The sequence below is a fragment of the Nansenia antarctica genome, assembly GCF_963989245.1.
Source record: "Nansenia antarctica genome assembly, chromosome: 1".
In the NCBI taxonomy this organism is placed as follows: domain Eukaryota; kingdom Metazoa; phylum Chordata; class Actinopteri; order Argentiniformes; family Microstomatidae; genus Nansenia; species Nansenia antarctica.
Window position 1 is genome coordinate 59,926,895 of NC_137674.1, and position 26,143 is coordinate 59,953,037.

General features: G+C 42.2%; 4 protein-coding genes across 4 annotated transcripts in view; 3 read left to right on the top strand and 1 right to left on the bottom strand.

The window, feature by feature from the left end:
- Positions 1-682: 682 nt before the first annotated feature.
- On the top strand, positions 683-4,416 carry katnbl1 (katanin p80 subunit B-like 1). Its single transcript, XM_080540771.1, has 10 exons — positions 683-822; positions 1,695-1,817; positions 1,939-1,976; positions 2,205-2,487; positions 2,655-2,770; positions 2,848-2,898; positions 2,993-3,082; positions 3,185-3,289; positions 3,437-3,530; positions 3,707-4,416. Exons 2-10 carry the CDS (start codon positions 1,704-1,706, stop codon positions 3,737-3,739), a joined length of 924 nt encoding a protein of 307 aa, XP_080396897.1. The 5' UTR covers positions 683-822; positions 1,695-1,703; the 3' UTR covers positions 3,740-4,416.
- Positions 4,417-5,584: 1,168 nt separating this feature from the next.
- emc7b (ER membrane protein complex subunit 7b) lies at positions 5,585-8,192 on the top strand. Its single transcript, XM_080542215.1, has 5 exons — positions 5,585-5,920; positions 6,421-6,540; positions 6,825-6,963; positions 7,263-7,343; positions 7,448-8,192. Exons 1-5 carry the CDS (start codon positions 5,691-5,693, stop codon positions 7,598-7,600), a joined length of 723 nt encoding a protein of 240 aa, XP_080398341.1. The 5' UTR covers positions 5,585-5,690; the 3' UTR covers positions 7,601-8,192.
- Positions 8,193-10,169: 1,977 nt separating this feature from the next.
- On the bottom strand, positions 10,170-11,699 carry chrm5b (cholinergic receptor, muscarinic 5b; the record flags this gene model as incomplete). Its single annotated transcript, XM_080524566.1, has 1 exon — positions 10,170-11,699. The coding sequence occupies one exon, from the start codon at positions 11,697-11,699 to the stop codon at positions 10,170-10,172; it is 1,530 nt and encodes a 509-aa protein (XP_080380692.1).
- Positions 11,700-12,066: 367 nt separating this feature from the next.
- aven (apoptosis, caspase activation inhibitor) overlaps positions 12,067-26,143 on the top strand; it is a gene marked incomplete at both ends in the record, with an annotated part of 30,768 nt that continues 16,691 nt past the window's right edge. Inside the window, 2 exons of the mRNA XM_080524576.1 lie at positions 12,067-12,252; positions 24,565-24,733. Of these exons, the coding sequence (XP_080380702.1) occupies positions 12,067-12,252; positions 24,565-24,733 (355 nt within the window). The remainder of the gene's footprint in view (positions 12,253-24,564; positions 24,734-26,143) is intronic.

Here is a 26,143-nt window from a genome sequence, read left to right on the forward strand (position 1 = left end):
GCTCCAACCAAATATGGTCCATCAAGCGTCCGGGTGATGCGCGTGATGTCCGCAGCTGGATATACTTGAAAGAAGCAGGCCAGCCTGGGTCGACCCGGGTCAGCCCTGTAGTGGAAAAGCACCAAATGTTAATATTAATCAAGGATGAGGACTATTTCACCATACATGACACATCATAGCTTTTTGCTCACTGATGGGGTCCGGCATAGGTGCCCTTTTTTTCTTTTCGCCCCTGCCCTTCAAACAGCCTGAGTCCGCCACTGCCATAGTGGTATTAGTGAAAACGGGTGTCTTGCGGCCCGCTGTATGAATCTCTCCCGAAAGTGTAAATGCCTAATGTAGACCAGTGCATGATTATTGCTCCTTGATCATAACGTGTAATGCCTCACACACTACACTCGATGGCGCGCTAGGAACAGTTAACATGAAAACATATATCGAGGGCCGAAGAACATAACCTCCTATCTGAACAATTCTGTAAGATTTTAATTTTTTAAAATTTAATTTAATTTAATTTTAATTTTAAGATTTGTAAAAAATGTGCAGATAGGAGGTTATGTTCTTCGGCCCTCGATATGTTTTATTCTTCGCCACTAGGTGTCATCAAAACCATACCATTTTCTTCCTTTCCTTTGCCAATATCAATCCCAGAATCCCTTTGCGTCAAATGCGTTGTGTTCATTTGAATGGCACAAGCGCTAGCGTGAGAAACTTGGAAGCCAGAACAAAGATATTTGTTGCAAGTTTACAGCTCGGTTAGTCATCACCTTATTTACACGTGGATATTTCGGAGGAGTCAACAAAACTTCGCAAAATGTGACGGTTGGTAAACAAATGTCTGAAAAATCTGAATTTGGAAACCAATATTTGCTGAGGCCATATGTTTCCTGAACATTAAACCTAGCTATTTAGCTAGTAACGTTAGCTAGCATGCTAACACAGTTAACCAGGCAGCGCTGTCTCTTCTTGCTTTGCGTCTAGCTGCTTTAATCTGTTAAACGTCAGTTTCGACAACGATGTATATGTAACTAGCTACTAAGATACCTAGTTGGTTAGCTAGCCATGCCATGTCAACCACCTGCTTTACAGTCGTAGACTAGGCCCATGTCATAGCCAACGTTACTAGTTTGAAGCTGTCACGGGTCTCTCCCTGCGAAGCTCAATAGGTTAGCTTACAGCTAGCTTTGCGCTGGCTATCAAATGCAAATGTCAGTCTCTCGGGACATCTGGTTCAATGTTTTACTAAACAAAGTCATACGAGACACATAAGACACAATATAATGAATAGTAGACAGCCACATATATAAAGCTGGTTAGGGAATGATATCAATGCAGTTTTTTTTAGCCAACGCCTTTTTTATTGTTGTCGGGGTTTCTTGAGCCGTCCCAACTTGCAACTGGAGGCAGGCAGGCAGGCAGTCGGAGCTATGAGCACTGTGCACCACACAAGCCCATACACACGTTTCATTGAAGAAACAATAGTGGCAGCACACGTACACTGCACTCAAACGGCATACTAGCTCATGCTAAGAGGTGGTAGAAGAGATGAACCTTATCAGTTCATACAGCATGAAGGAAAGTCAGTAAATGCTGCAAATTAGAATGATCATTTAGGTACACACAGTCTTGCACGTAGATACCATTTTACAACGTGCATGACATGCAATGTACACTAATCTGTTTATGCCCTTCAGTGTCTTACTATGGCCACTGGAAATCATGCTGGGCAAAAGAGGGAATTCTACAGGCTCAACCAGGCCCGGCCCCATGCCATCCAACCCAGCGACCATTCTGCTGCTAAGAAGAACATGAAGGAGGTGAGTGGATCCAAGGGGGGAGCGTTATGTTTGGAATACTTAACTGTTTTGGTTACCCTTGGTCACAAGTATGTTTAGCAGTGTAACAGGAGTGCTTTTATCGCCTGTCCTTTTGTTTTAGGTGGATTTTTTAAATAAGGAAGAAATAGATAAAGACCGGTGAGTTTTTGATCCTCAGTTTATGTGGATCTAAGGCATCATCTTCATTCTCAGCTAGCTAAGACACTGGTGACAAATTGGAGCACAGAAGCTCCTTTCCATGCATATCCCATAACACCACCCCCTGTGTCTGTCTGTCTGTCTGTCTGTCTGTCTGTCTGGTAGCCTACTGCATGTGTCTCAGTCCTCGTTATCTCATCTCTCCTCATTTGGTTCTCACCACGGCAGATTTCCAGTGTGTTGTGCTGCACACAACTCTGGCAAAGCGGAACAACAAGTACTGGTGTGCAAGAGAGAGGCGAGTCACGTGCCGGCGAGTTCCGGGCAGCGCCTCTGCAGGGCGCCTCCTGCAGGCAGGGCCTGTGACATGGCGAACAAAGAGAATGAGCTGACCTGTGCTGAGGACGTGCAGGCTATACACTACAATGACAACTGCGGGTTCCCTGTGAGCTCTGCAGAGGCCTCCAAGATGGCGGGGGCGGGCTTCAAGTACAGTGATTACTTCGCTGAGGTAAGGGGGCACTTGGACCGACCACGAACATCTCACTCACCCTTTCACACACTCATGCAGTTGGAGGGGAACATTTCAATCGTTGTGTTTCTGCCCTCACTGTATTATTTTTGTATGTGCTTAAAATGCAGTCCGTTTCTGTGTCTATCTTTCTGTTTTCTGCACAGCTATCAAAGGACCATGAAGCTATGAGTCACGTGCTTTTCGGAAGGAATCTCCGGCTAAATGTAGCTCTGACGCTTTGGCGACGAAATGCTAGTGAATTAGTGGCATACCTGATCAGGTACACTTACTTTTGATCAATGGCCATATTTAAGGGACTTCCTCTTCAATTTAAATTAATCTGTTTTTGTTTTACAGAATTCAAGACAGAGGCGTGCTTCTGGACTGCCTACCTATTATAACAAAAAAGTAAGTATTACAGTTGATGTGAACATATTGAAAATGGTGTGCTGAGTTTGACATGTTTATTTATGTTGTCTCTTTTTTTTCTCCTCTTCCCTAGCCTTCAAGAGGAGGCGCCGTGCATATCAATCGGCTGCTGTGTAGACCTTCTACCACAAGTGAAGGCAATTCTTGCCAGTACATATGAAGAGTAAGTTTGCCTCTAGAACTGATAATGTGCTGCAGTAGTCATTGAGGTATCCACCCGTCCAAACGTTGGATTCTGATTTTGTTTTGTTTTTTTCTTCCTCAGACACTTGATTGTTGGTTTACACTGGGTTCAGTCTGTCATCAAGATGTGGTGGCCGGAACTTTCCACAAATGGCAGAAATCTGCGGGATAGCAGCTCACAAGACAAGTATGTACTAACAGCTTTTCATATTTCTTGTTGTCATGCATGTTGTACAGTATATTGCAGCTGTAGTGTAAGATATTTGGACAATGTGATATATGGTTGAAGTCCATGCTTGGGCTAAATTGGACATACTTTTATATCTGTTTGTAGGAACCTCCGAGTCATGAAGCAGCAACTGATAGAATTGTGGAAAGAGTCAAGCCGGTTAAGTTTAGTTCCAGGAACTACAGGAGAGATGGCAAAGGTAAGCTGTAATTGCTCTCCATATTGGGCCAGTTTCACAGACATGGCAAATCCTAGACTAAAAAGCATCTCCTTAAGCCTCGTCTGTGAAACTGGCCATTACTATTTTTGAATCCCCATTTGCTAGATTGATATTTTACCTATAAAGTAATCTGACCCCTTATCTTTTCATTTCAGGCCATCGAGTCCTACCTATCACAACTGCGCTGACGTATCAATGTAGCACTGAGGAAGCGACCACTACTACCGGACAGAACTGTGTTTGAACTGTACCTGGAGACATTGAAAAAGACTGTCCTATGCTCCACAGGAACCACTTTCTAATGGGATTGATGAACTGACAGACACTTCCTCAATCACAACTGAAGACACGTATGGAAGGGGAGAGGGAGCTTTTCTGCCAACCAGGAATGACTACTTCACATTGAAGTGGATCATCTTGCAATGAGGCACACAATCGACCTCCATGAGACTGGTTCCAGGTTGCTCGACGAAGTGCCTCTCTCTCTCTCTCTCTCCCCCCCCCCCCCCCCCCACAGCTCTATTGTGTCCCAGAAGTCTTTCCTCTAATACTTCCTCCCTCCTCACTTCCTTCATAAGAACACATTGGAGGAGAATAGTCTAGTTGATGTTCTCCAATAGGTTTTGAGAATGAAGCAAAGACAGAGGATGCGCGGAGTAGAGGAGATTATTGGGATGCACTCCATGGCATGGTGTGCAGCTGCACACAGATGGATGTAATGAATGCCCCTTGTCCTGAATCAAGAACTTGAAACAGCTGCAGTCTTAAGTTATTAGAGGTCTTCTTGTTTTGCTTGTACATGAATGTTGTTTGACTGTAATGTGTACATACAGTGATTCTTTTAATCATCTTTTAAATAAATTTGCAAATATAAGTCTTGATTGTATGGTATTGATTTGTCATGTGTGTGCAGTTACACAGCACATTCTATGGTCTAGTGCTCATGATCACATGAGGATATCTGCACAACAGCGGAGAGAAATGCGCTACAGAGAGTCGTGAGAACAGCACAGAAGATCACCGGCACCCCCCTCCCCTCTCTGGAAGAGCTGTACAACACACGCTGTCTCAGGAAGGCCTCCAAGATCTCCAGGGACCCGACCCACCCTGGGTACGAACACTTTACCAGGCTGCCCTCGAAAAGGCGGTTCAGGACCCTGGCCGCAAGGACAAACAGACTGAAGAACAGCTTCTACCACAGGGCCGTCCAGGCCCTGAACACAGCAAAGACCTAAGTTCTGGGCCCTGGACAGTCTGGACGGATTGATGGCAGCTGCTGGACTGAAAAAATCAGGTGTAGTGCTGAGGCACAAACATGTACATTTCAAGCCTGCAAACTGCGACACTTTAAATAAATGTGGAATAATACTATTGTGCAATATGACAACCCTAGTCGTCTGTCTGTACAGTATAGTACAGTGGATAGTGTACATAGCCTTTATTTATGTAAACCAGCTCCTTCCCTTGTGATTTTTTTTCTAAAAGTGTTTTTTTTCCCCTTTCCTAACACCAGGGGAGCCACCCCTCCTAAATTTCGTTGTTTGGTACCTGTACTGTAGCAATGACAATAAAGTCCATTCATTAATTCATTCATATCATATATATATATATAGTAGCTATATAGTGACAGTCGGTTTGTGTGTGTATATATATATATATATAATAGTGTAGCGTACCCTATCAATGTCAAGAAATATGTTGCTGTGATGACAATGGGAAAAGCACTCAGCACGATGTTTAAATATTTGATCAAATAATTTTAATGGGTAGAGAGGGCCATGTGACTTGAATGCAGCTGTAAAGCTTCAAAAACGGCTGCTATGTTATCAACTCTGATACAGGAGTATTTATAGTCAGAGTTAGGCAATGACGTTAGTTATAATTCATTAACAAAATAGCTAGTATGTTTACATAAAACAGAAAAGCTTGTTTACTATGTCATCCGTGCGTGACGTTTGCGCAGGTGCAGTGTCTTTCCGGGTTTTGCAATAAAGTTTTTTTTTTTTCAAAATCTACGTCACTGTTTCCCGAGAGGAGACAGCTGATGCAAATACTCAGCTGGTCGTCAGAGGACTAACGTCTGCGTTAAATAACATTAAGAACATACATCTTAATTTAATCAAAGGAATACCAGCAAGTATGTTGCTGCGGGGGAGTGTGTCCGAATTGTGGCTTTTTCTGCAAGCTACGTTTGTTTTCGCGTCCTGTTTCACTGACATGGAAACGGGGCCTAGTACAGGTGCATTAGCTCAAAACGGGGATCGCTTCAAAATCGAGGGACGTGCCATCGTTTCTGGAGTGAAAACGCAAGACTGGATTTCGTCCGCCCGAGTTCTAGTGGAGGGAGAGGAGTATATAGGGTTTTTGAGGTAACACAAGAGCTCGCTAGGTAGCTAAACTGGTGGTTTGTTTTGTTAAGCTAGGCTAGCGGCCCAGCACGTCTCTCACACGCTAGCCTCGCTTGGCAGTAGGCTATTACCAACCAGCCAGGCTACAACTGCTCTGGTGACAGTCGCTTTGTTTGGCCTGGCAACACTAGCCAGAGTCGCCGCTACAGCATTAGGATATGTTGACGTTGCTCTTATAACACTGTAGAAGTGACTACTTTGTCTAGCTCACTAGTCGCATTAGGACTGTTTGGCCCTGATCAGAGTGGCACTGGTCAGAGTACCACTGTATTAATCTGATCAGGGCTAAGGGTTGTTTTACCTATTCTGTCATCGACATTGGAGTTGTGATAATAGCTAGCCGAACACCTACTGTGAATCGACACAGATTGATGCTAAATGCCATTTGATGACTTAAGTTATCATGGATACTATTATGCCTTGAATCCTCCTCACTTGCATCATGTCACATGTTTCCACAGGATGGATGGAAGCTTTGCTGTGAATGACGTCCCTTCGGGATCCTACGTCTTGGAAATAATCTGCCCTGGATACAAATTTGATGCAGTACGTGTGGACATAACATCAAAAGGGAAAATGAGGTAGGCCTATATAGCAGCAGTTGTGGGATATGGTTGTCATTCTTCCCTAAAAACATCATTTTGTCATTTTCGCCATGTTGCCTGAGGCACTTATACACCATGTTGCACTTATTTACTCCCCCCAACATGGATTGAAGAGCATAAGATGGATGTAAGCGTAAACTTGAAGGAGTTTCAACATCTCTTCCACCAGTCAATTTTTTTAAATTCCATGTTAGGAAGTGCACACCTCAGGGAAAAGTTTTGATTGGGAATGTAAAGGATTTCTAAACTCTACATTTTAGGGCACGCCTTGTGAACTTGATTAAGACCTCCGAGGTTATCCGCCAGCCTTACCCTCTTCAGATGAGGTCCTCTGGCCCACACACCTACTTCATGAAGAGAGAGACCTGGGGCTGGACTGACTTCCTTATGAATCCCATGGTAAGATAAAAGTGATGAAAAGACATGCATACAAATGTTCACATCAGCATCTAGTTTGCTGTCTCTCAGAACTCACCCAGCTGGGAATGATGAAAAGTGGCAGATTTGTGTTTTAGGGGGAGTGGAAGTGTACTCGTGTAGTAGGCGTACTGCGTTGCTTGACACGGGTTATGGGCATCCTGGTGCAACATGTTATGATGTGAAGGCGACCAAATAGAGATCCAACTACTGTCTTGCAAAGATCAGAAGTAAATAATTGTCAGTTCTGTTTTTGATATTTTCATTACTTCCTTCCGTAGGTTATGATGATGGTCCTTCCCCTGCTGGTCATTGTCCTGCTGCCTAAGGTTGTCAACACCAACGACCCTGAGATGAGAAAGGTAAACAATGACCTAACAACGTGTGTCTTCCATGTAACTACATGTCCTACGCTGCGTCTGCATTATGCTATTGCTCATGTGTGTTCGTTGATCTCCCTCTATAGGAAATGGAACAGTCCATGAACATGCTGAACCCCAACCCTGAGCTGCCAGACGTGTCTGAGTTCATGACCAAGCTCTTCTCCGGTTCCAAGGGCTCCAGCAAGCCTAGCGGAAGCATCAAAGGGGGCAGTCGTCCTGCCGTGAAAAGGAGGTAGTACCATACATTGACCCTGGGCTGAGGTGCCTGAAGAAGTACAGGTCACATGCCATGGAGACAAGATTTTTAAAGAGTTTTCATCTGTTGTACAGTTTTTTTTTCTTCCGTTTTTTTTTTGAGAGGGTCTTTCATTCTGAAAGGAAATGAGATTGCAATGACTAAGGAAAGGCTTGAGTTTTTTTTTTCCACTGCACTGTTAAAACCCTGAAACTCGATGCGAAAGATTCTACTCTTCCTCTGATGTTTGCATTGTACCTGTGACTCTGTTATGCCTGCCTAGTACTTCATATGCCTCTGATTAATTAGCATTCATTAATGCTCTTAAATTCTCATTTATTAGCATTTGTTGAATGGTTGTAACTTAACTGTCTCTAACCCTCTGGTGTGTACTCTTACTGCTGCTGCATCTCAGAATCATATGTCAATTCTAATTCCACTACTTGAATGAGAGCTTATATCAATATTCAGAGATTCTTTTCTTCTTGCTTTGGTAATACGACTGTGAATGAAAAAACATTTGATTGAATTTTAATTATAATAAAAAACAAACAGACTTATTTAAGTAACAAGGTAAATAAATTGTGATGAAAAACCTGAGTTATGTTTCTTTTGTGTTCTTAAGTTGTGTGGTTTTATCAATGCTGTGCTCATACTCAATACATCAAGTTATGTCTGGAGGGAGGGATATAGAAGGTCACTGGTCAATTGTCATTGGTGAAAAATAATTAACCAACGTTTACGCATTATGTTTGTGTACAACTTGATCTAAGAGAATACTAGTTTCAAACATACTGTACAGTATAGTAATTAACATAGTATAGTAATTCTATCAGAAAATTCTGAATGATTTACTACATTTCTTAGTGAAGTAGCTTATCATATCTTTCACTTATATATCAATATGTTTAAACAGCTGTGGGATATTGTTTTCTCTTAAAGACCAATGACTTGAATTGCACTGTTCACATATTGAGTTCATATGATATGAATGGACTGAGATGACATTGTCAATCACATGATCTCAAGAGTGCTTGGCCTGATGTTTTTTAATAGGAAGCAGAGTCCTGATCAATATTAAAATGTTTCTATGATAAATGACCTAGATGAAAGCTGCATCGATGATGAATCGCTCTCTCAGATGCTGTAAGGACAACTTGGATGATAAATGACTCTATTAATAGAGCAATCTTACACTAGAGAAATCACGTTGATGTAATGCAGAGTAGTTGTCTTAGCATTTAGCCTCTGGGACAAGTGAGTATAAGCTTCCCCTAGGAGTTACGTTGAGCAACCTTATGTCTGCTGAGATAATGATTGGTTTCTATTTGTCCTTTGAAACGCTCATTGACAGGGTTTGAACCACATTGTCTTTTAGATGTAGCAAGCTGGACTGACATACACATATTCAACACTTATGGGGGGTGCCTTGATTTGATTTGGGAGTACACAGCACTGTTGGCTACAACTTCACCTATAATTGAAGTATTTGTTACCTACCCAAAAACATTAACAAAGGAGCATTCAGAGGATCTTTTGTAGGATATTTTTATAGGTAATCTTTTGTACTTCAGTGAGAAAATTAAACATACACAAATGCACAATACAGTAGAGCAAGTTCAAAACTAGTTAATTCACAATACAATTCATATAACCTGCCCTCTAAACAAAACAAAGGCACCAAGCAACATTATGAGGGACATAAGACAATATTATATACAAACAGCTTCACTCTATCAGAGACATACTTCAGTGGTCACTGGTTAGAGTAATTAAGTCACAATTTTGTAATGCTGATTGTATAATGCAGCTGATGAAAATGTTCATGGCTATGAACATAATGTACCAAATTTGTTATATAGTGAAACATTTCTCCTCTCTGCCCTATACATAGATAAGGAGTGATGGCATACTTACAGTATGATAAGTGTAAAGTGTACAGTATACTTGCTGCTATGAGTGTGGGTGGCATCTGCATGTATAGTACAATCTCCAAAAGACTTCTAAGATACTGAAACTGCAAACCATCTTCAGAATCTGTAAACATTGTAGTACATTATAATGTAGCCCTTGAATACAAAATCAAATGTCTTGAAATGAAAAGATACATTTTTAAATGGCATCCTCAACATGGAAATATAGATAGAACATTCACAAAACAACTAGAAATGCACACAGCAATAGGGCTATACATACAACTGTATCTTTAAAAATCTGAGAAATCAGGAAAATGCTGTCCTTCATACAACAAACATCACATTGTGTGTGATTTGAACAACCTATGTTCATTATATACTGTACAGTACATGAAATAGAGAATAGATGAGGTTCCTGTGGGGTTCCCAAGCTGTCACTATACAGTGTATGCAACCTTTAATAATGTAATAAAAGCACAAATGCATTCACCAGACACCAGACCAGTCATTATGTCCACAACTTTATGTCAGGCTCATTTGTGTTGGAGCATGGTTGGTAGCAGCACTTGAATTGTGGATTTAATTCCATAACCGCAAGGTGTGTGCTAAACAACCATATTCTCATATTTATGTATCATACATATTTCTACCACATCACATAATTTTGCTGTTGATGGCTGGGTTTTGTCCGCACCAGTACAGCTTGTCCTCGCTTCTCTTCCTCCTCCACTGGCAGAGCAGAAGCATTTTGAAGGTCTTCTGGAAGGTCTTGTTACAGAGGGCATAGCACATGGGGTTGATGGTGCTGTTGACGTAGCACAGCCAGTAGCCCAGGTGCCAGAGGGAAAGGGGGATGCAGTCGGAGCAGAAGGTGGAGATGAGCACCATGATGTTATAGGGCGTCCATGTTAGGATGAAGGCCAAGAGGATGGCACTAAGGGTCTGGGCGGCTTTCTTCTCTTTGATCAAGACCATCCTCTTCCTCTTGGTGATCTGGCTCTTCAGGACTGGGTCTATGTTGGGTTTGGAGGTGGTGGAGGAGGAAGGGGAGGAATTCTGGCCTGTCAGCTCTGATTCTGAGGGAAATGGAGGGGCCGTTTTGGGGTCGTTGTTTTTGTCTTTCGGAGGGCTTCCATCCTTTGCCTTTGAGACTAGTTTGAACTTATAGGAGAGACACTTCTTGCTGTTTTTCTTTGGAGGGGTGGTGAAAAACTCCCCTTCCTCATAACTGGTCACTTGGCCATTCTCGCCCTGGGATGTTGCTGTGGAAATAGGATGCTCCTCCTCCTCTGATGAGGTGTAGCTGTTAAAGGAGGTCACCTGGTCCGCCCTGACCCAGGCCTCGTCTGACCTAGTAGTCATTTTAGTAGCGTTACTCTGATTAGAAGAGGACCACGAGGCCTGGCTCCTGTCCCTCCTGCCATTACTGAAGCCGAAACAGGATCGTATGATGGTCTTCTGGGGTATGGGACTTTCGGGGTGATCAGAGGATGTGAGCCCCTGCAGCTCAGCCAGGTCCTTGGTGCGTTTCTCTGTCTCCTTGTAAATCCTACAGTACAGAATGGTCATGATGGAGACAGGGATGTAGAAAGCAGCTATGGCCGTGCCGAATGTGATTACTGGCTCTGACAAGAACTGTATCTGGCACTGGTCCGGCGGAACTGTCCTCTCACCCACAATGTACTGCCAGCACAGAATGGGCGGCGCCCACAGGACGAATGACACCAGCCATGCCATTCCAATCATGATGGCGGCACGCTTTGGTGTCCTCTTGGCCCTGTAGGTCAGAGGCCTTGTGATGGAGAAATACCTGTCAAAACTGATGACCAGCAAGTTCATAACAGATGCGTTGCTGGCTACGTAATCCAGTGCTAACCAGAGGTCACATGCTAGGTTCCCCAGGGACCAGTAGCCCATTAGGATATAGGAGATGTATAAGTTCATGGACAACGCTCCAATTATGAGGTCAGCAAAGGCCAAACTCAGCAAATAGTAATTGTTCACTGTTTTTAGTTGGCTGTTCACTTTGAAGGAAAGCAACACAAGCACATTACCCACCACAGTTATGAGGCTTACAACTGCTGATACAGTTGCTATGGTGATTACCTCCCAGAGGTTGTGTGATGCAGGCTGGGCATTCGATGAGTTGCCATCGAATGTGGAGTTGAGGTCCTCGACATCCATGTTGTTAGTGTCTTTGTCTGTGCGTTACAGTAAGCAGATGAGTAGTGACCAGTCTCTGTGTGACTCCATCATGAATTATAGGCTGTCCTAATAAAATAAAAAGGACAAATAAGGTTGAGACACAGTATAAAGTGACAATGAGAACACCTGTATGAATAAAGGAATAATAAAAAAATATTTAGGATTAAACATACTATACAAACAAATACACAATATTGATGTATTGAATAATCAGTCATGTCATGATGACTTCCCTCATGAGACACTGTCGCGGAACCAACGTCGGTTGCAGAGCAATATTAAGTGTAACACCCTTTGCGTTGCACTGGTGTTACACTCTAAACGTTCCGACACTTCGGTGGCAGTGATGGAGGGAAGACCGAATAGGGTCCGTGGTGGGAGTTGGAAAAGAGGTGGAGGAGGTAGCAATGACAGCGGGAGCTCGGGTGAGAACAGGGGTCGTGGAAGAGGCCACCATCGTGGAAGAGGCAAAAGGGACCATTATCGTGGGCGTGGGCGCGGTGGGGGTGCACCAGCGTCGGGCTTCCATAGGGTGAGGAGCTGTCCAAACCTTCTACCCATGCTAGCTGGCTAGCTTGCTATACAGCAGCTACACTGTCAGCCTTTTAACGATGCTACATTAGACTAGCTAACGTGTCCGTCTTGCTAAATGTTTCAAAATAATACAATGTTTTGAACTCAAATTCGCGTATTTGCAATCTGTCTCCTTAGCAGGTCGCACGTGTGCAGTGTTGTTAATGTAGGGCGCCTGCGCATAGCCAGCTGTTTCAGGAGATGTGCTCCTTCTGCAGGTGTTCGCTAACTCATCTTATCCACCTCATTTTTCTGGTTTTCTGCTCGAAATGACATGCCCACAGTGAATATAGAATATCTCCACAATCACAAGGGCCTTCATAATGATATTGTTATCAAATGAAAGCTAACACCTGTGGGGTGGCTGTAGAAGTGTCAGAACCAAAATCTATGTTACTGTGTCAGCAAATAGAGCTAGAACATTATAAAACATCTCAAATTCAGTCTCCGCCTAAAAAAACAACAGCTTTTACAGTGAATATCACCTTGGAAACCTGATAACGAAGCCCAAATCATCTAGGAATCAGTACTCCAGTGTCTTATTAGTACTTGTGCCAAAGTCCATGCTAGTAATGTGAGCAAATGCAACTTTGTACCTGTTTTAGTACAGGTATGTGTAGGCGGACACCTATATGTTTAGGCCATTTGGAGATATGTTGGCACCATCTTTGACCTTTGACCTTTCTCATGTATCAGATTTTATTTTATTTATTTTATTTTGGGGGGGATTTTTTTTGGGTTGGCTGACCAATGGTATGGAAATTCGGCGTTGAAACCGGACATGACACATTCTCCAGTTGGAGAAAACTGGATGTGACTTAGGCCGTGTTTACCGTCATTGGAAAAAAATGGTAGCATGCAAAGTTGTGAATTTTTTTGGATGTCTTTGAAGATAATTGATCGAGGTAAACTCTTTATATCACTTCGGATGCCCATGGGGGTCCGTTGGCTCCTATGAGGTTCGCTAACTAATGATCCGTCTTGAGAAGTTGCTTGCTCTGGAGTTCACTAAGAACTTTTTTCTCGCTTTTTTTACTTTTTATTTTATTTTTATTATTGGGCAGAGGGGAGGGGAGGGTAGTGCGTTTCTGGCAAGGCAATTCAAAGTGCTCTACATATAGCATTTAAAAATACAGAAAAAGAAGGATAATAAGTTTTTTTTTTTTTGATATATAGAAGATAAATAGATAAATGTGTTATTACTGCAACTGTATTCAAACGCTCCTCTTCCCGATATGGCATGTGAGATTGCAGGTACTGTCATAGGGCTTTCACACCGGCAGTTCCGAACGCCGGTTCGCGTTCGGAAACCTCAGAACGTTGGCGCTGTCTGGTTCATACCAGTGTATCGTTCGCCAGACAGCGCCAACGTTCGGAGGTTTCCGAACGCGAACGCGAACCGGCGTTCGGAACTGCCGGTGTGAAAGCCCTATGAGTGGCGTAGCGGACGGCCCGCAAGCGACGCACCGCGGGGGGGCCCCAGCCACTAGGGGGCCCCCTAACATTGGTTGCTAGCACCCCCTCTCATTGCTCTCACTTGTTTGTACCTTTTGCTAAGTCAAGCATTTAGATTCAATGTAGAGTGCATATTGCGAAATTTCGCAACATCAATAATGCATCGGACAGTGTTTCCTCCAGGATTTTTCACATTAGTGGCGGAGTGTTCTTTTTTCGCTTGCGTAGCGTATGCAACACGCACTGGCGCTCAATACAAAGACGTAATTTCACCGAAAAATAGAGGGTGGCAACATTTAAAAAAAAAGTGCCCTGTTTACCCGTACCTCCGCCGTTCTGTTCGTGGTGATTTGGGAGGCAATAGATTATTTTTGCCCTGCGCATATTGCCCTGTAATTAGACCACCGTTTTCACCCCTAATCTCCGTTTTGCGCGTTCACGTGTAGCCGTAGTGGCTTCCCAATTCATTAATCATTTAGGGTTAGGGTTAGGTTTAGGGTTAGGGTTGGCTCCAAACGGAGCAAATCTTGACCCTCGGCTCGTTCGATTCGGAGCCATGAGACTCCCTTCCGGCATGCATTGCGAAACATCTACAGAAATGTTATTTTCGCTCTCGTAATACGGAATAAGCGAGCCTGAAATGTCATTTACTTTTTCTGGAATTACTTGTAATTAAAGACTTGAAAAAATATGATAACCATCGTATTATCTTAGTTTAATGTAATTTCAATGCATCATAGACCTTTTCTTTACAACAAGCATAACACAAAAAGCTCGCTATTATGCCGCTATTGTGCCTATGCAGGAGAGCCCCATGGAAACGTCAAGCACAGCCGTCCCATAATATAATATATTATATAATAATATAAGGAGCGCGATTCACATCGAGATGTACCGGTACATTCCTGTTTGGAAATAAAAGATTACCTTTGGTGTTTGACAGCGGATGATGATAGACATATTTAATGTGAAGTTATCTATCTAACGTTAAGCTGATGTGTGCATGATAGACGCGCATGACATGTTTTATTTACAGCTATGGCACGTATTAAACCAAAACAACCCGCAATCCTATCCGAGCAGTTGTTATTATGTAATATTGTTGATGGGTTATATAATTTAATGTTATTTCAATGCATTATAGACCTTTTCTTTATAACAAGCATAACAAAATGCTTAACATAGAAAGTTTCACAGTCCAGCGCGCTCAGGACACCGGAGCCAGCAGGAAAGACCGGAGCACTCATATCTGCGCGTTTGTCACAATTTCCATTTCAGAGATGTACAATCATGTTTATTTAGAAATAAATTATTACCTGTGGTGTTTGACAGCATGATAGGCGCGAATTTCCCCCTCTTGGTGGTATATGACGCTATAGTTGTTATTATACCAAAACAACCGGCAATCTAATCCGAGCAGTTGTTATGTACTATTATAGTTAACTAATGCAGTGGACAGCGGCTGTTTCTCCAGCGTTCCTGTCACTTCGGATTTCGTAACGTCATAAAATTAAATCTGTAAGTCATGCATTTTTCCATGTTTCCCTTTGATGGCATATGACGCCGTAAATGTAACTAAAGTTCAGCCTCGAAGTTGTTGCACTGTTGTCCTAAATCAAGCAGGGTTTGGCCGTGTTAGTACCTGGATGGGAGACCGCCTGCTGTAAGCTTTTCGTTCCTCCGCCTTACCGAGGAGAGGCGCGTGCCGCGGCCGAGGAGAGTGTACTCTTTCCGGATAGAGATTTATGCATGCTCTCGGGGTTCGAAACATAACTTCCCGGGGTGCCAGCGGGTTGGTTGATGGCTCAAAATGACCGTATACCGATGGTGAAGTGAGCAAAGTAGTATTGTGATTGTACCACCTTCATAGCCGGTGTTATTAATGGACAAAGACGGTGCCCGGAGGCACCCTTTGCGGGTGATAGCTGTGGTTTCCCGTGGGTTAGGATAACAATTCAAACGTGTCCGGATAGGGGAGAGGACAGGGAATCTGAAACCATTTGAATGGTGTCGATACGACACAAATCCCGGGTAGAACTTCTCTCCCCCATGATAATGAAGCATTATTCTTTTTTATTTGATGACTTGTGTGACGATCCACACTTGAACCTATAGTGGGCGCTATTGCATCTGTTGTCCTGTCTACCTTCTCTCTGTGTTCCAGATGGGCTCAGGTGTGGGTGATTATTAGGGCTGCAACGAACGATTATTTTGATAATCGATTAATCTGCCGATTATTTTCCGATTAATCAGATAAAAATGAAGAAGAAAATCGCAACAAAATTTTTTTGCACATTTTATTTTATGTTTTCTAAATCAGCCAGGCCTATACATATACATGTGCAAAATGAATAAGTATTAATAAAAAATTATAAATAATATAAATAAAAAAGACTTTGCTACATCAAATAGGTTTAACAACAGGCCATGGACTATGGCGGTAGATTGTTTCAATAAAGTAGTTGAACTCTAGCTCAATACATGCATTGTTTTAGGTAATAACTAGAGATGCTCCGATCAGGGTTTTTGGTGCCGATCACCGATCACTGGAATCAGTGATCTGCCGATCCGTTATCACCGATCACAGCGTCGAAAATGGCAATTGAAGCATTCTATTTATTGTGTAGCATTATTTATGTTTTTAATTATTCTTAACACCATTGACATTGTATATTAAGTATTCAAATGAAATTAGGAGATGAGAAAGTATCATGAATTGACAACCATCTGTTTTATTGAATTCACAACCACCTGTAGCTATAAAAAAAAAAAAATATATATAATCATAATAAATAAAATGTACACTGTCACATCAAATGTGCAACATTCCACTCGAATGAGAGGAACTAGGGGCTCTTAGAGAACTTGGAGCTTATACTGTAGCTTTCCTGAGGAACAATAAACATACCCAAACTAAACTGCAACATAAACAGGCTATAGCCAAATATAAAATACTGTTTCAAGTCAGTCAGTTTCAAGTCATATTTAGGAGGAGATAAGACAGCAAGTCAGCAATAATCAATAAAACAAAAAAACAAAACATTGCACCTAAGGAGATTTCAGACTCAAACCTTACTTCTTAAGCAGCATCACTGGCAGATTAACCTTGAGAAATACAAGCATCTCAGCGTTTTTGGCACTCAGCCTGTTCCTCTTATCATCTAAAATATGTCCTGCTATGCTGAAAAGTCGCTCGCTATCTACACTTGTGCAAGGTGCACAGAGGAAGACCTAAAACTCTCGCGCTAATAGTTGTTGTTGCTATGGGCCTTAGCCTAGCTTAGTGACTTCCTGCTCGCGGGGTCACATGACGTCGCTGAACACTACCTACACTACGCTCGTGAAGTCGCGCTGGAACTCTGACCAGCACTCGTGGAACGCGTTATGACGTCGAGCCCAGTGTGCGCTTCGGCGCTCTCGGAGCGAATCGACGAACGCAGCAAATGCCGTATGATATTCGTGGTATTGAAAGACCTTGCGTGCGTTCCTCCGCGAGGAATTTCTTTTGAGCAGACATTACAAACTGCATATTTGTTGTCTCTTTCCGACACTGTGTAATATTGCCAGACTGGCGACGCCATTTTGTAAACTGATCGGCCGTGTTTGATCGGCCGTTTTGAGAACTCCGATCAAAACCGATCAAGGGCATATCGGCCGATATTGATCGGCGCCGATCAGATCGGAGCATCACTAGTAATAACTTTGCTTAATGTAAAGGTCAGTAACGCAAAGTGCAATATAGGCTACAGACAAGACACTAATGTTTTTATATAACAGATATGCTCCAAAACAATGCAATGTGTCCTCTCACTCCATACAATAGGCTAGGCTACAGTCAGTGCCTCACTCTAACTCACGGGTAGCTTGGTAGGCTACCACTAGCTAGCCTTTAGCTTATCACCTCTGCTCTACCACTGACGTTAGCCAGCTAGCTAAATACACTTGTCATGCAATATTGAATTCATGAATGCGAGCAAACACTCACTGGCTATCGCATTACATTACAGTCATTTAGCTGACGCTTCGCCAGAACTCACAAGTGCATCGCCTTACAAGTGACTATGAGCATACTCCGGTGCTGAAGGCATAGAATGCGAATAGCAAGCTAAAAATACAATAGGTCATTAAGAGGGAGAATCTATTAGATAAACGAGAAGAACTAACTTAGGCCTACAGCTGTGCCAGTGAAACGAACGATCCTCACTTCAAAACGCAACGTAATATAATTACCCTGCTGAGGCTGAGCCGTCTTCATCCATCACTGTCACATGCTTTCTTTTAAGGTGTTCTCGCATCACCGTTGTGCTCCCGTGCCATGCAAGGTCGGTTTTGCATAAGTTGCAGCAAACACATTTTTCTGTAGCTTTTAAAGTGAAGTGCTCCCACTAGGGATGGGACGATTATCGTGTTTATCGTTAATCGCGATAAAAACACCCGCGATAACTTTATCGTGGAGAATTTTAATTAGTTGAATAATCGTCATAATCGTATGTTATAAATAAATAGTAATATAATTGAGATTTCTCACATGAGCCGCGCGCGAATATCCTCACAGAAATTTGTCTCGCGCGATTGTTCAGCCTGCATGGGTAACGTGACTGTCAAGTCATCCTTGTCAGTCAGTCACTAGTATGTCAGTCAGTCAGTCACTCACCATGGCTGCATCGGCCCCGTGTCCATTGTATCCTCCAAATAAAAAAGTAAAATCTGATGTGTGGAAGTACTTTGGCTTCACAAGTCAAGAACGCCAGGATGAAGAGCCAACATGCCGAACTTGCCGGAGGAAAGTGTCTGCCCCGAGGGCAAACACGTCCAATTTGCATGTGCATCTCCGTGACCGTCACCCTGCGTTGTACTCTGAACTCCAGGTCAAATGAGCCTGGCTTTACTAGTTAGCTAACATAGCAAGTGACTGTGAAATTCATCTGAATGCTCGTTAGCAACATGATGCACTGTGTGAACGTGCGGATAGCCTGTAGCTATCCTACTGTATACCTGCCCAGCTCACGTCACGAAAGTGTCCTTATCTAGCTCTCAAATGGATTGAAATGAATGGATACGGATAGACATCCTATCCAGTCAAAAATAATTTTCAATGTCATAGAATTCGTTAGAATAGTCTCAGTGAAAAACAAATCATACAGTGAATTAACATTAAGTAGACAGAGCATCTTTGATTACAGCTTGTGCAAAAGTGAACAAAATAATGACAAGGTTGAATAATAGAAGTAATGAATTAAAAGTATATAATAGAAGTAATGAATTAAAAGTATATAATAGAAGTAATGAATTAAAAGTATATAATAGAAGTAATGAATTAAAAGTATATAATATAAGTAATGAATTAAAAGCATATAATAGAAGTAATGAATTAAAAGTATATAATAGAAGTAATGAATTAAAAGCATATAATAGAAGTAATTAATTAAAAGTATATAATAGAAGTAATGAATTAAAAGTATATAATAGAAGTAATGAATTAAAAGTATATAATAGAAGTAATGAATTAAAAGTATATAATAGAAGTAATGAATTAAAAGCATATAATAGAAGTAATTAATTAAAAGCATCTCCTATGATTCACCTTGTCATTATTATATTTTATTATTCACTTTTGCACAAGCTGTAATCAACAGCCTATAGCCTATGAATAACAAATGTAATGATCACTATTCTGCTATGTGTCATGTGTTATGAATAACTAATGTGATCCTCAACATCCATGCATCATACTGACTTTTTATTTTTTCTTCTAGTCTTCAGCAGCAGCAACCAAACAAACAGACTGTGCAGCCAACACTAAAGGAGACTCTGCAAAAACAGGCTTCATATGCACCAACTTCAAAGAATGCCAAAGATCTCAATGTGGCAGTGGCATACTTCATCTCAAAATAAATTATGCCATTTCAAATAGTGGAAAAGCCTGGCTTTTTAAAAATGATGAAAACCGCTGCTCCACTATATAAGGTGCCGACACGACAGGTCTTCTCCAGAACAGAGGTTCCGCGATTGTATAATGAGGTGAAAGCTGACGTGACCAAAAGGGTGGCACAGGGCACCTGGTATGCTGCCACCACTGACCTGTGGACGAGCAGTGGAGGCGGGGGTGAACCATACATAAGCTTCACCATACATTATGTATCCCCAGAATGGAAACTAGAATCCAGCTGCTTGGAGACCCTGCTCTTCCCACAAGACCACACTGCTAATAACATCCTTGAGATGGTGGAGAACATGCTACAAGAGTGGGAAATCAAGAAAGAGCAAGTAGTGTGCATCACTACAGATAATGCATAAAATATGCAAAAAGCCTTTGAGAAGTTCCCTGACCTGTGGCTTGGGTGCTTCGGCCACAATCTAAACCTCGCCATCACAAAGATCCTGAAGCACAAGCGCGTAGATGCTGCTGTCCGAGCCTGCCGCCACCTTGTCCAGGGGTTCTCCAGGAGCTGGAAGAGGAAGAGAGAGTTGAAGGCTAAGCAAACAGCTCTGGAGCTCCCACAGAAGTCAATGATACATGACGTGGTTACTCGGTGGGGATCAACATATCAGATGTTGGAACGGTTCCTCAGCCAACAACAGGCAATCAGTGCCACACTGGCGGCAGAAAGAGGGGTATGGCACCTGATGCCAAAGGACTCCGACATCACTGTTATTGAACAAGTGTGTGAGCTCCTTGGCCCTCTCAGCCAGTTCACCGACGCACTTGCCTCAGAGACCAGGGTCACACTCTCTGCTGTCAAACCGGTCCTGGTGCACGTCAAAACAGAGATCCTCAAGCAGAACGATGAAGACCCGGCACTGGTCCAAGAGATGAAGAGGATGATGAGGGAGGACCTTGACTCAAGATATTCGATGAAAGCAGAGAGAATTATGGATGTAGCGTCTTTCATTGATCCTCGCTTTAAAGAAAAATTCTCTGAAGATCTTGAAGGCACAACAGACAACTGTGTACAGGAGGCCCTGCAACTGGCACCTGTAAGAGTGAGAAAGGAGGAGGAAGGTCAATCTCAACCTACAGAGCCCGTCGCCACCCCCCCTACCAAAGCAACAAGTAAGGGCCTGGCTGGGTTGCTGAAGAAGATCACTGCAACCAGGCAGCTGAGATCTGAAGATGAACACAGAACCACAGAACAACAGGTGAGATGAAATGATGATGACATCTAGATTATTTATTTATCCCTGCGGAGAGGGGGAGGAGTTACTTTGTCAACTGCATGATATGCAACTGATTATGAACAAAAACAGATTAATGTTGCTATTACTGTTGTGTGTGTGTGTGTCATCATGACAGGTGAGAGCAGAGGTGAGGGTATACATGTGTCTTCCATCCATTGAAGCTGACGAGGACCCGTTGCTGTGGTGGCGTGGTCACACAGGAGAAATGCCTCACCTTTCCAGGGTTGCACGCAGGCTTCTATGCATACCTGCAACTAGTGTTCCTTCAGAGAGAGTGTTTAGTGCCAGTGGGCACATACTCACACCTCTCCGAGCACAGCTAAAGGCAGAAAAAGTGAACATGTTGACATTTTTGCACTTTAACCTATCTTGAAGCTTTCAAGTCTCTAAGCCACAAGGCTAGCACTCAGTTTGATGACAGAAAAGTGTCAGTGTTCAAGTTTTGTTTGACAGTATTTTTTCCCTTTATTTATGCAGTGATACCTTATAATTTATCATTACCTTATTTAAGATTTTATTAAAGATTTTTATTTTTGTCAAGATGTTTTGAAAATGATGTTAATGTTATTAACATGATTCAATAAAAATACAACAAAATCGAAGTTAAAGTGATTACAGTGTGTTTTATTGGCATTCTAAAAAAGTTTTTTTTAAAATTCTCGCGATAATATCGTGGATCGCGATTATTTTGCCCACGATAATCGTGACATGAAATTTTCTAATCGTCCCACCCCTAGCTCCCACACCTTGGACGACTTCAGTCGAGACGTTTTCTCCGCCATGATTTAAATGTAGCCGCCGCGGCAGCTCCGCAAGACAGCATGGCGTGCGTCAACAGGAAGTAGGTTTGTTATGGAACAAGACCCGACGTTGCAGCCCTAGTGATTATGCTAATTGTCCCAGGAACCTTAAGAGTGGGTCAGATTCATGGACTCGCTCTCTTCCTTGTCGACCAGCAGCCGTTTTTGGTTGTCGTTACCATTTTCTTTATCATTATTTCCATTCAACATTATATTCTTTAATAAATCTCCTATTATTGTTAACCATGTGTCGTCTCCCTTTTTGTTACCTTGTCAAGAGCCAGGCAAGCGTAACACTTGTTTGATCGATTGATAGCGTTCAAGTTCATTCAAGTTGTGAATGAATCGCGAGCGTCAATGCTTTTCTACGATACTACGTGTAATGTCACTTGGACATAGAATAATAAGACACTTGAGTCTGGGTTCAACAAAGGTATAACCAGCTTATTCGGTTCTCTCGACACCTGTCAGTCACCTAGTGGTATATCACGAACTCTCTCTAAGGCGCATGCGCTGTCCTGACTATGAATTAACCCATTCATTACACTACGGATGACGTATTAGGGTTGTCCCATGAAGGGTTGTCCCATTTCCCCCGGGGAACCACTACGGCTCTGGCTCCAAAACGAGTGACTCCAAAACGAGCCGAAGTGGTAAAAAAGAGAATCGGGATTGGGCCTTATTGTCCAAATGTTCCCTGAATTTTAGCTGCATGTTTTTCCAGCATGTAAAGCATGTTGTCAATAAAAATTCGACTCCCCTTCTTTCCCACTATGGCAAGCCGTTTTAACATTTATTAGCTACAAATGGATATTCATTACTGATATCTGCAACATCATTTTGCCTAGTCAAAACTCAAATTCAAGATATCTTTAATTATATTTTGACTAATCAAAACTCACATTTTAGATATCTGTAATTATATTTTGACTAGTAAGATTCAAATTTATTTTGCCATTCAAGTGTATGGGGTTTGTCATTACAGATATCTACAATTCAGTTGTAGATATCAGCTATTCACATTGCCGATATCTGCAACTGAATTATGACTACCGGTAGTTGTAATTGCAGTTTCAGATATCTACGGTTTCATTCTGACTAGTCATAATTCCAGTTCAAGATATCTTTAATTCCCATTAATTCAAGATATCTACATTGTCCTTAAAGATATCTTAAATTAAGTTGAAGATATCTTGAATGAAGTTGTAGATATCTCAAACTGGAATTAGGAATAATCGTAATTTAATTGTAGATATCTATTATAAAGATATCTTGAAATTCATTTTAATGATTGATATCTCAAATTGGTGATATCTTTAACTTTCATTCTGCCTAGTCGAAATGTTATTACAGATATCTTAAATTAGAGTTTAGACTAGGCGAAATGACGTTTCAGATATGTCTGTTGTCAGAAAACGCTGGAGCAGCTTCAATTACTGCGCTGTAGATTTCTAGTACAAGCATCTAGTGAACGAATCTCACGTTCACCACAAATCCCTTGATGATATATTCTCTATTTCATGGCATTTTCGCGCTATCCTATCCACCACAGCAACCGCCATTGCTTCTGCCAACACTCATCAAATGCTTTGCTGGTCCCGCCAATATCATGAGATACCTCGCATCATGAGCATCGTCATGCAATACAATTCGGACTAATCATAATGACGTTTGAGATATCATTTTGACTAGTCAAAACTGAATTACAGATATCTCTAACTGTCGTTTTGACTAGTCAGAATGACGTTATAGATATCTTGAATACAAATTTAGACTAGTAAAAATCGAATTACCACTAGTCAAATTTAGCTAATAAATGTTAAAATGGCTTGCCATATTCCCCCTGCCAATACTGTGTCGTTTGTGACATTTACCAACGTTTATGCTATCAATAGTTCGAAGCTAGCGTTAGATGCGAGGCTGCTCGGGAACATTATTTGTTTCACAAAATAGCCTGATTTAGTTGACCATGAACATCAGAGACTAGACTACATTACGAATGTTCATTTAAAATACTCTATAGTGAGCACTGGTATAAGAACATGAACCAGAGAACAGCAGTAAATGCAAGAACCCAAGGTCGTCGCTGATGATGTTGCATTTTCGATTAGGATACACTTACGGGATTAAAGGGACGGGCGAAGAGAGAGGGAAGGGATTTCCAGAAATCCAAATGTCCCGCTAAATTCGGACCAATCACAAAACTGTTTTGCAAGCGCGTCGCCGACGAGGTTAATTGCAACATTGTAACATATTGTAACTTACTACATCCTAAATCGGAACGAAATGTAGGTCTGAAAGCGGCCTAAACTAGCTTCAATCGGATTTTTTTCTGTTCTCCGGTCATAAAGTGGACTGAATCAATTAGTGGCGGAGAAAATGTATTCGTGGCGGCCCGCCACGAATAAATGCATATAGAGGAAACACTGTCGGACTCTAAAAAACGCATTTTTTTTTTACCTCCGTTGCAAAAGGGCCCCCGCCGCCACCTTGCGGGGGGGCCTCAGGATTTTGCGGTACGCCACTGGGTACTGCGTCTGTGTTTAGCCGCTATATTTTACATTCGCCATTTTCCAGGTTTTTCTATATAATTCCATCCTAGCCAACTTTCCCATTCTGCTTGCACAGGCCTCGCCTCTCCTATCAAGAGCTGTTTGTTAGACCGCGGTAAGCGTATAGGCAAGTGGAACTAGTAGAGGAGAAGAGATGCAGGTGGACAACTTTACGTAGCCTACAACTTTTCGTTGAGTGTTCGCTGATTTACAAAATAGTTGTTATTGATCGGGAAATAAATGTTAAGTTTTATCCTGACAACCTTTTCTCAAATATCACTGCAGGACCAGGATGAAGGGATTGACGTTGAGGATGAGGGGATGGAGGAGATATTCAGGAGGAGGAAGCTAGAGTCCAACTGGGAACGCTACAAGGAGTCAGAGAAGCCAGAGCTAGAGGAGGACACACCCACACAGAGAGGCACAGACTTCCAAGTCCTCCTCGAATCAGCAGGTAAGATCGGGTTGCCTTTAACCACAGATCTAAGATCAGATTACCCAACCATCGTTTCTAACCATTAACTCTAGCAGGATGACATATCAGACCTAATATCTGTGGTAGGGGAGCATCTACTTACTCCAATGGACACATCCCACCATCTGGGCCGTATTGGCACAGTTTGATAGTGCCCTTGCCCTGTCCTGTATCTGAACCTTATACTTGGCTGGTTCAAACCCTCCTCCTGTTCCCTGTCCCTCAGCTGCTGTGCTGCTGTTATACCTCCCTCAGAGGGACATGACTTAGAGTGATTGACACCTTCTAATTAGAGCGGCTGTCAAACTATGATTTCAAGATGAACTGCCCTCTTAATAGTTGCCCTGTGGTTTAACAACACATTTAGCTACATCCTGTAGTGTTCTTGATTAAGAGAGAAGGTCATTGAGAGTGAGAATGTCTCATTTGCATTTTAGATGTGTTATTTGATGGACAGCGCTTCACTCTGTCAGATAAGGTCTTATAGGCCTAACTTATGACAGATCCTTGCTTGGACAGAGATCCAAAAAACTAAATAAATTTTTTCCTTCAAGTTTTTCCCCCCATTTTCTTCAATGTTGCAACAACTCTGCAAAATAGCCCTATCTGGTCAGAAAATGACACACATAACAACAAGCAACCATTCTACAGAGGCACTGTTCACTTTTCCTAGAAAGAAGGATGAAGGTTGCCATTGCTTAAGTTGCTGTTCTCCAATTCACAATACAGTGACTTCAAATATATAGAGTGCTGACTACAGTTACCGACAAGATGACAAGAAGCGACAATAATATGAAATATTGGCATTCCTTATTTGGGTGAAAGAGTACCCTATAATCTGCAGACAGAGTGCCTTCTCTTTTAAATTCTACACACTCCACAAAAGAAAAACCCTAATTAGTACACTCCTTTGAGTTATTCTCTAATCTAATACTCCTTCTTGAATAGTTGGTAAATTAATTTATCACAACACCCTGCTCTCCCAGGAGTTGGTTTAGCTGGATTTGCCTAATTTTCATAAACTCCTTACTTAGCGGCATTATTGATATTCATGAGCTTATTTGTGTCATCTATTTCTGAGTAGATGGTACACCCCAGTGGTTTACCAGTGAGGAATTACAGGCTCTCTATTTTATGAACTCGCACACACACGCACGCACGCGCACGCGCACACGCACACGCACACGCACACGCACACGCGCACACACACACACACACACACACACACACACACACACACACACACACACACACACACACACACACACACACACACACACACACACACACACACACACACACACACACACACACACACACACACACACACACACACACACACACACACACACACACACACACACACACACACACACACACACACACACA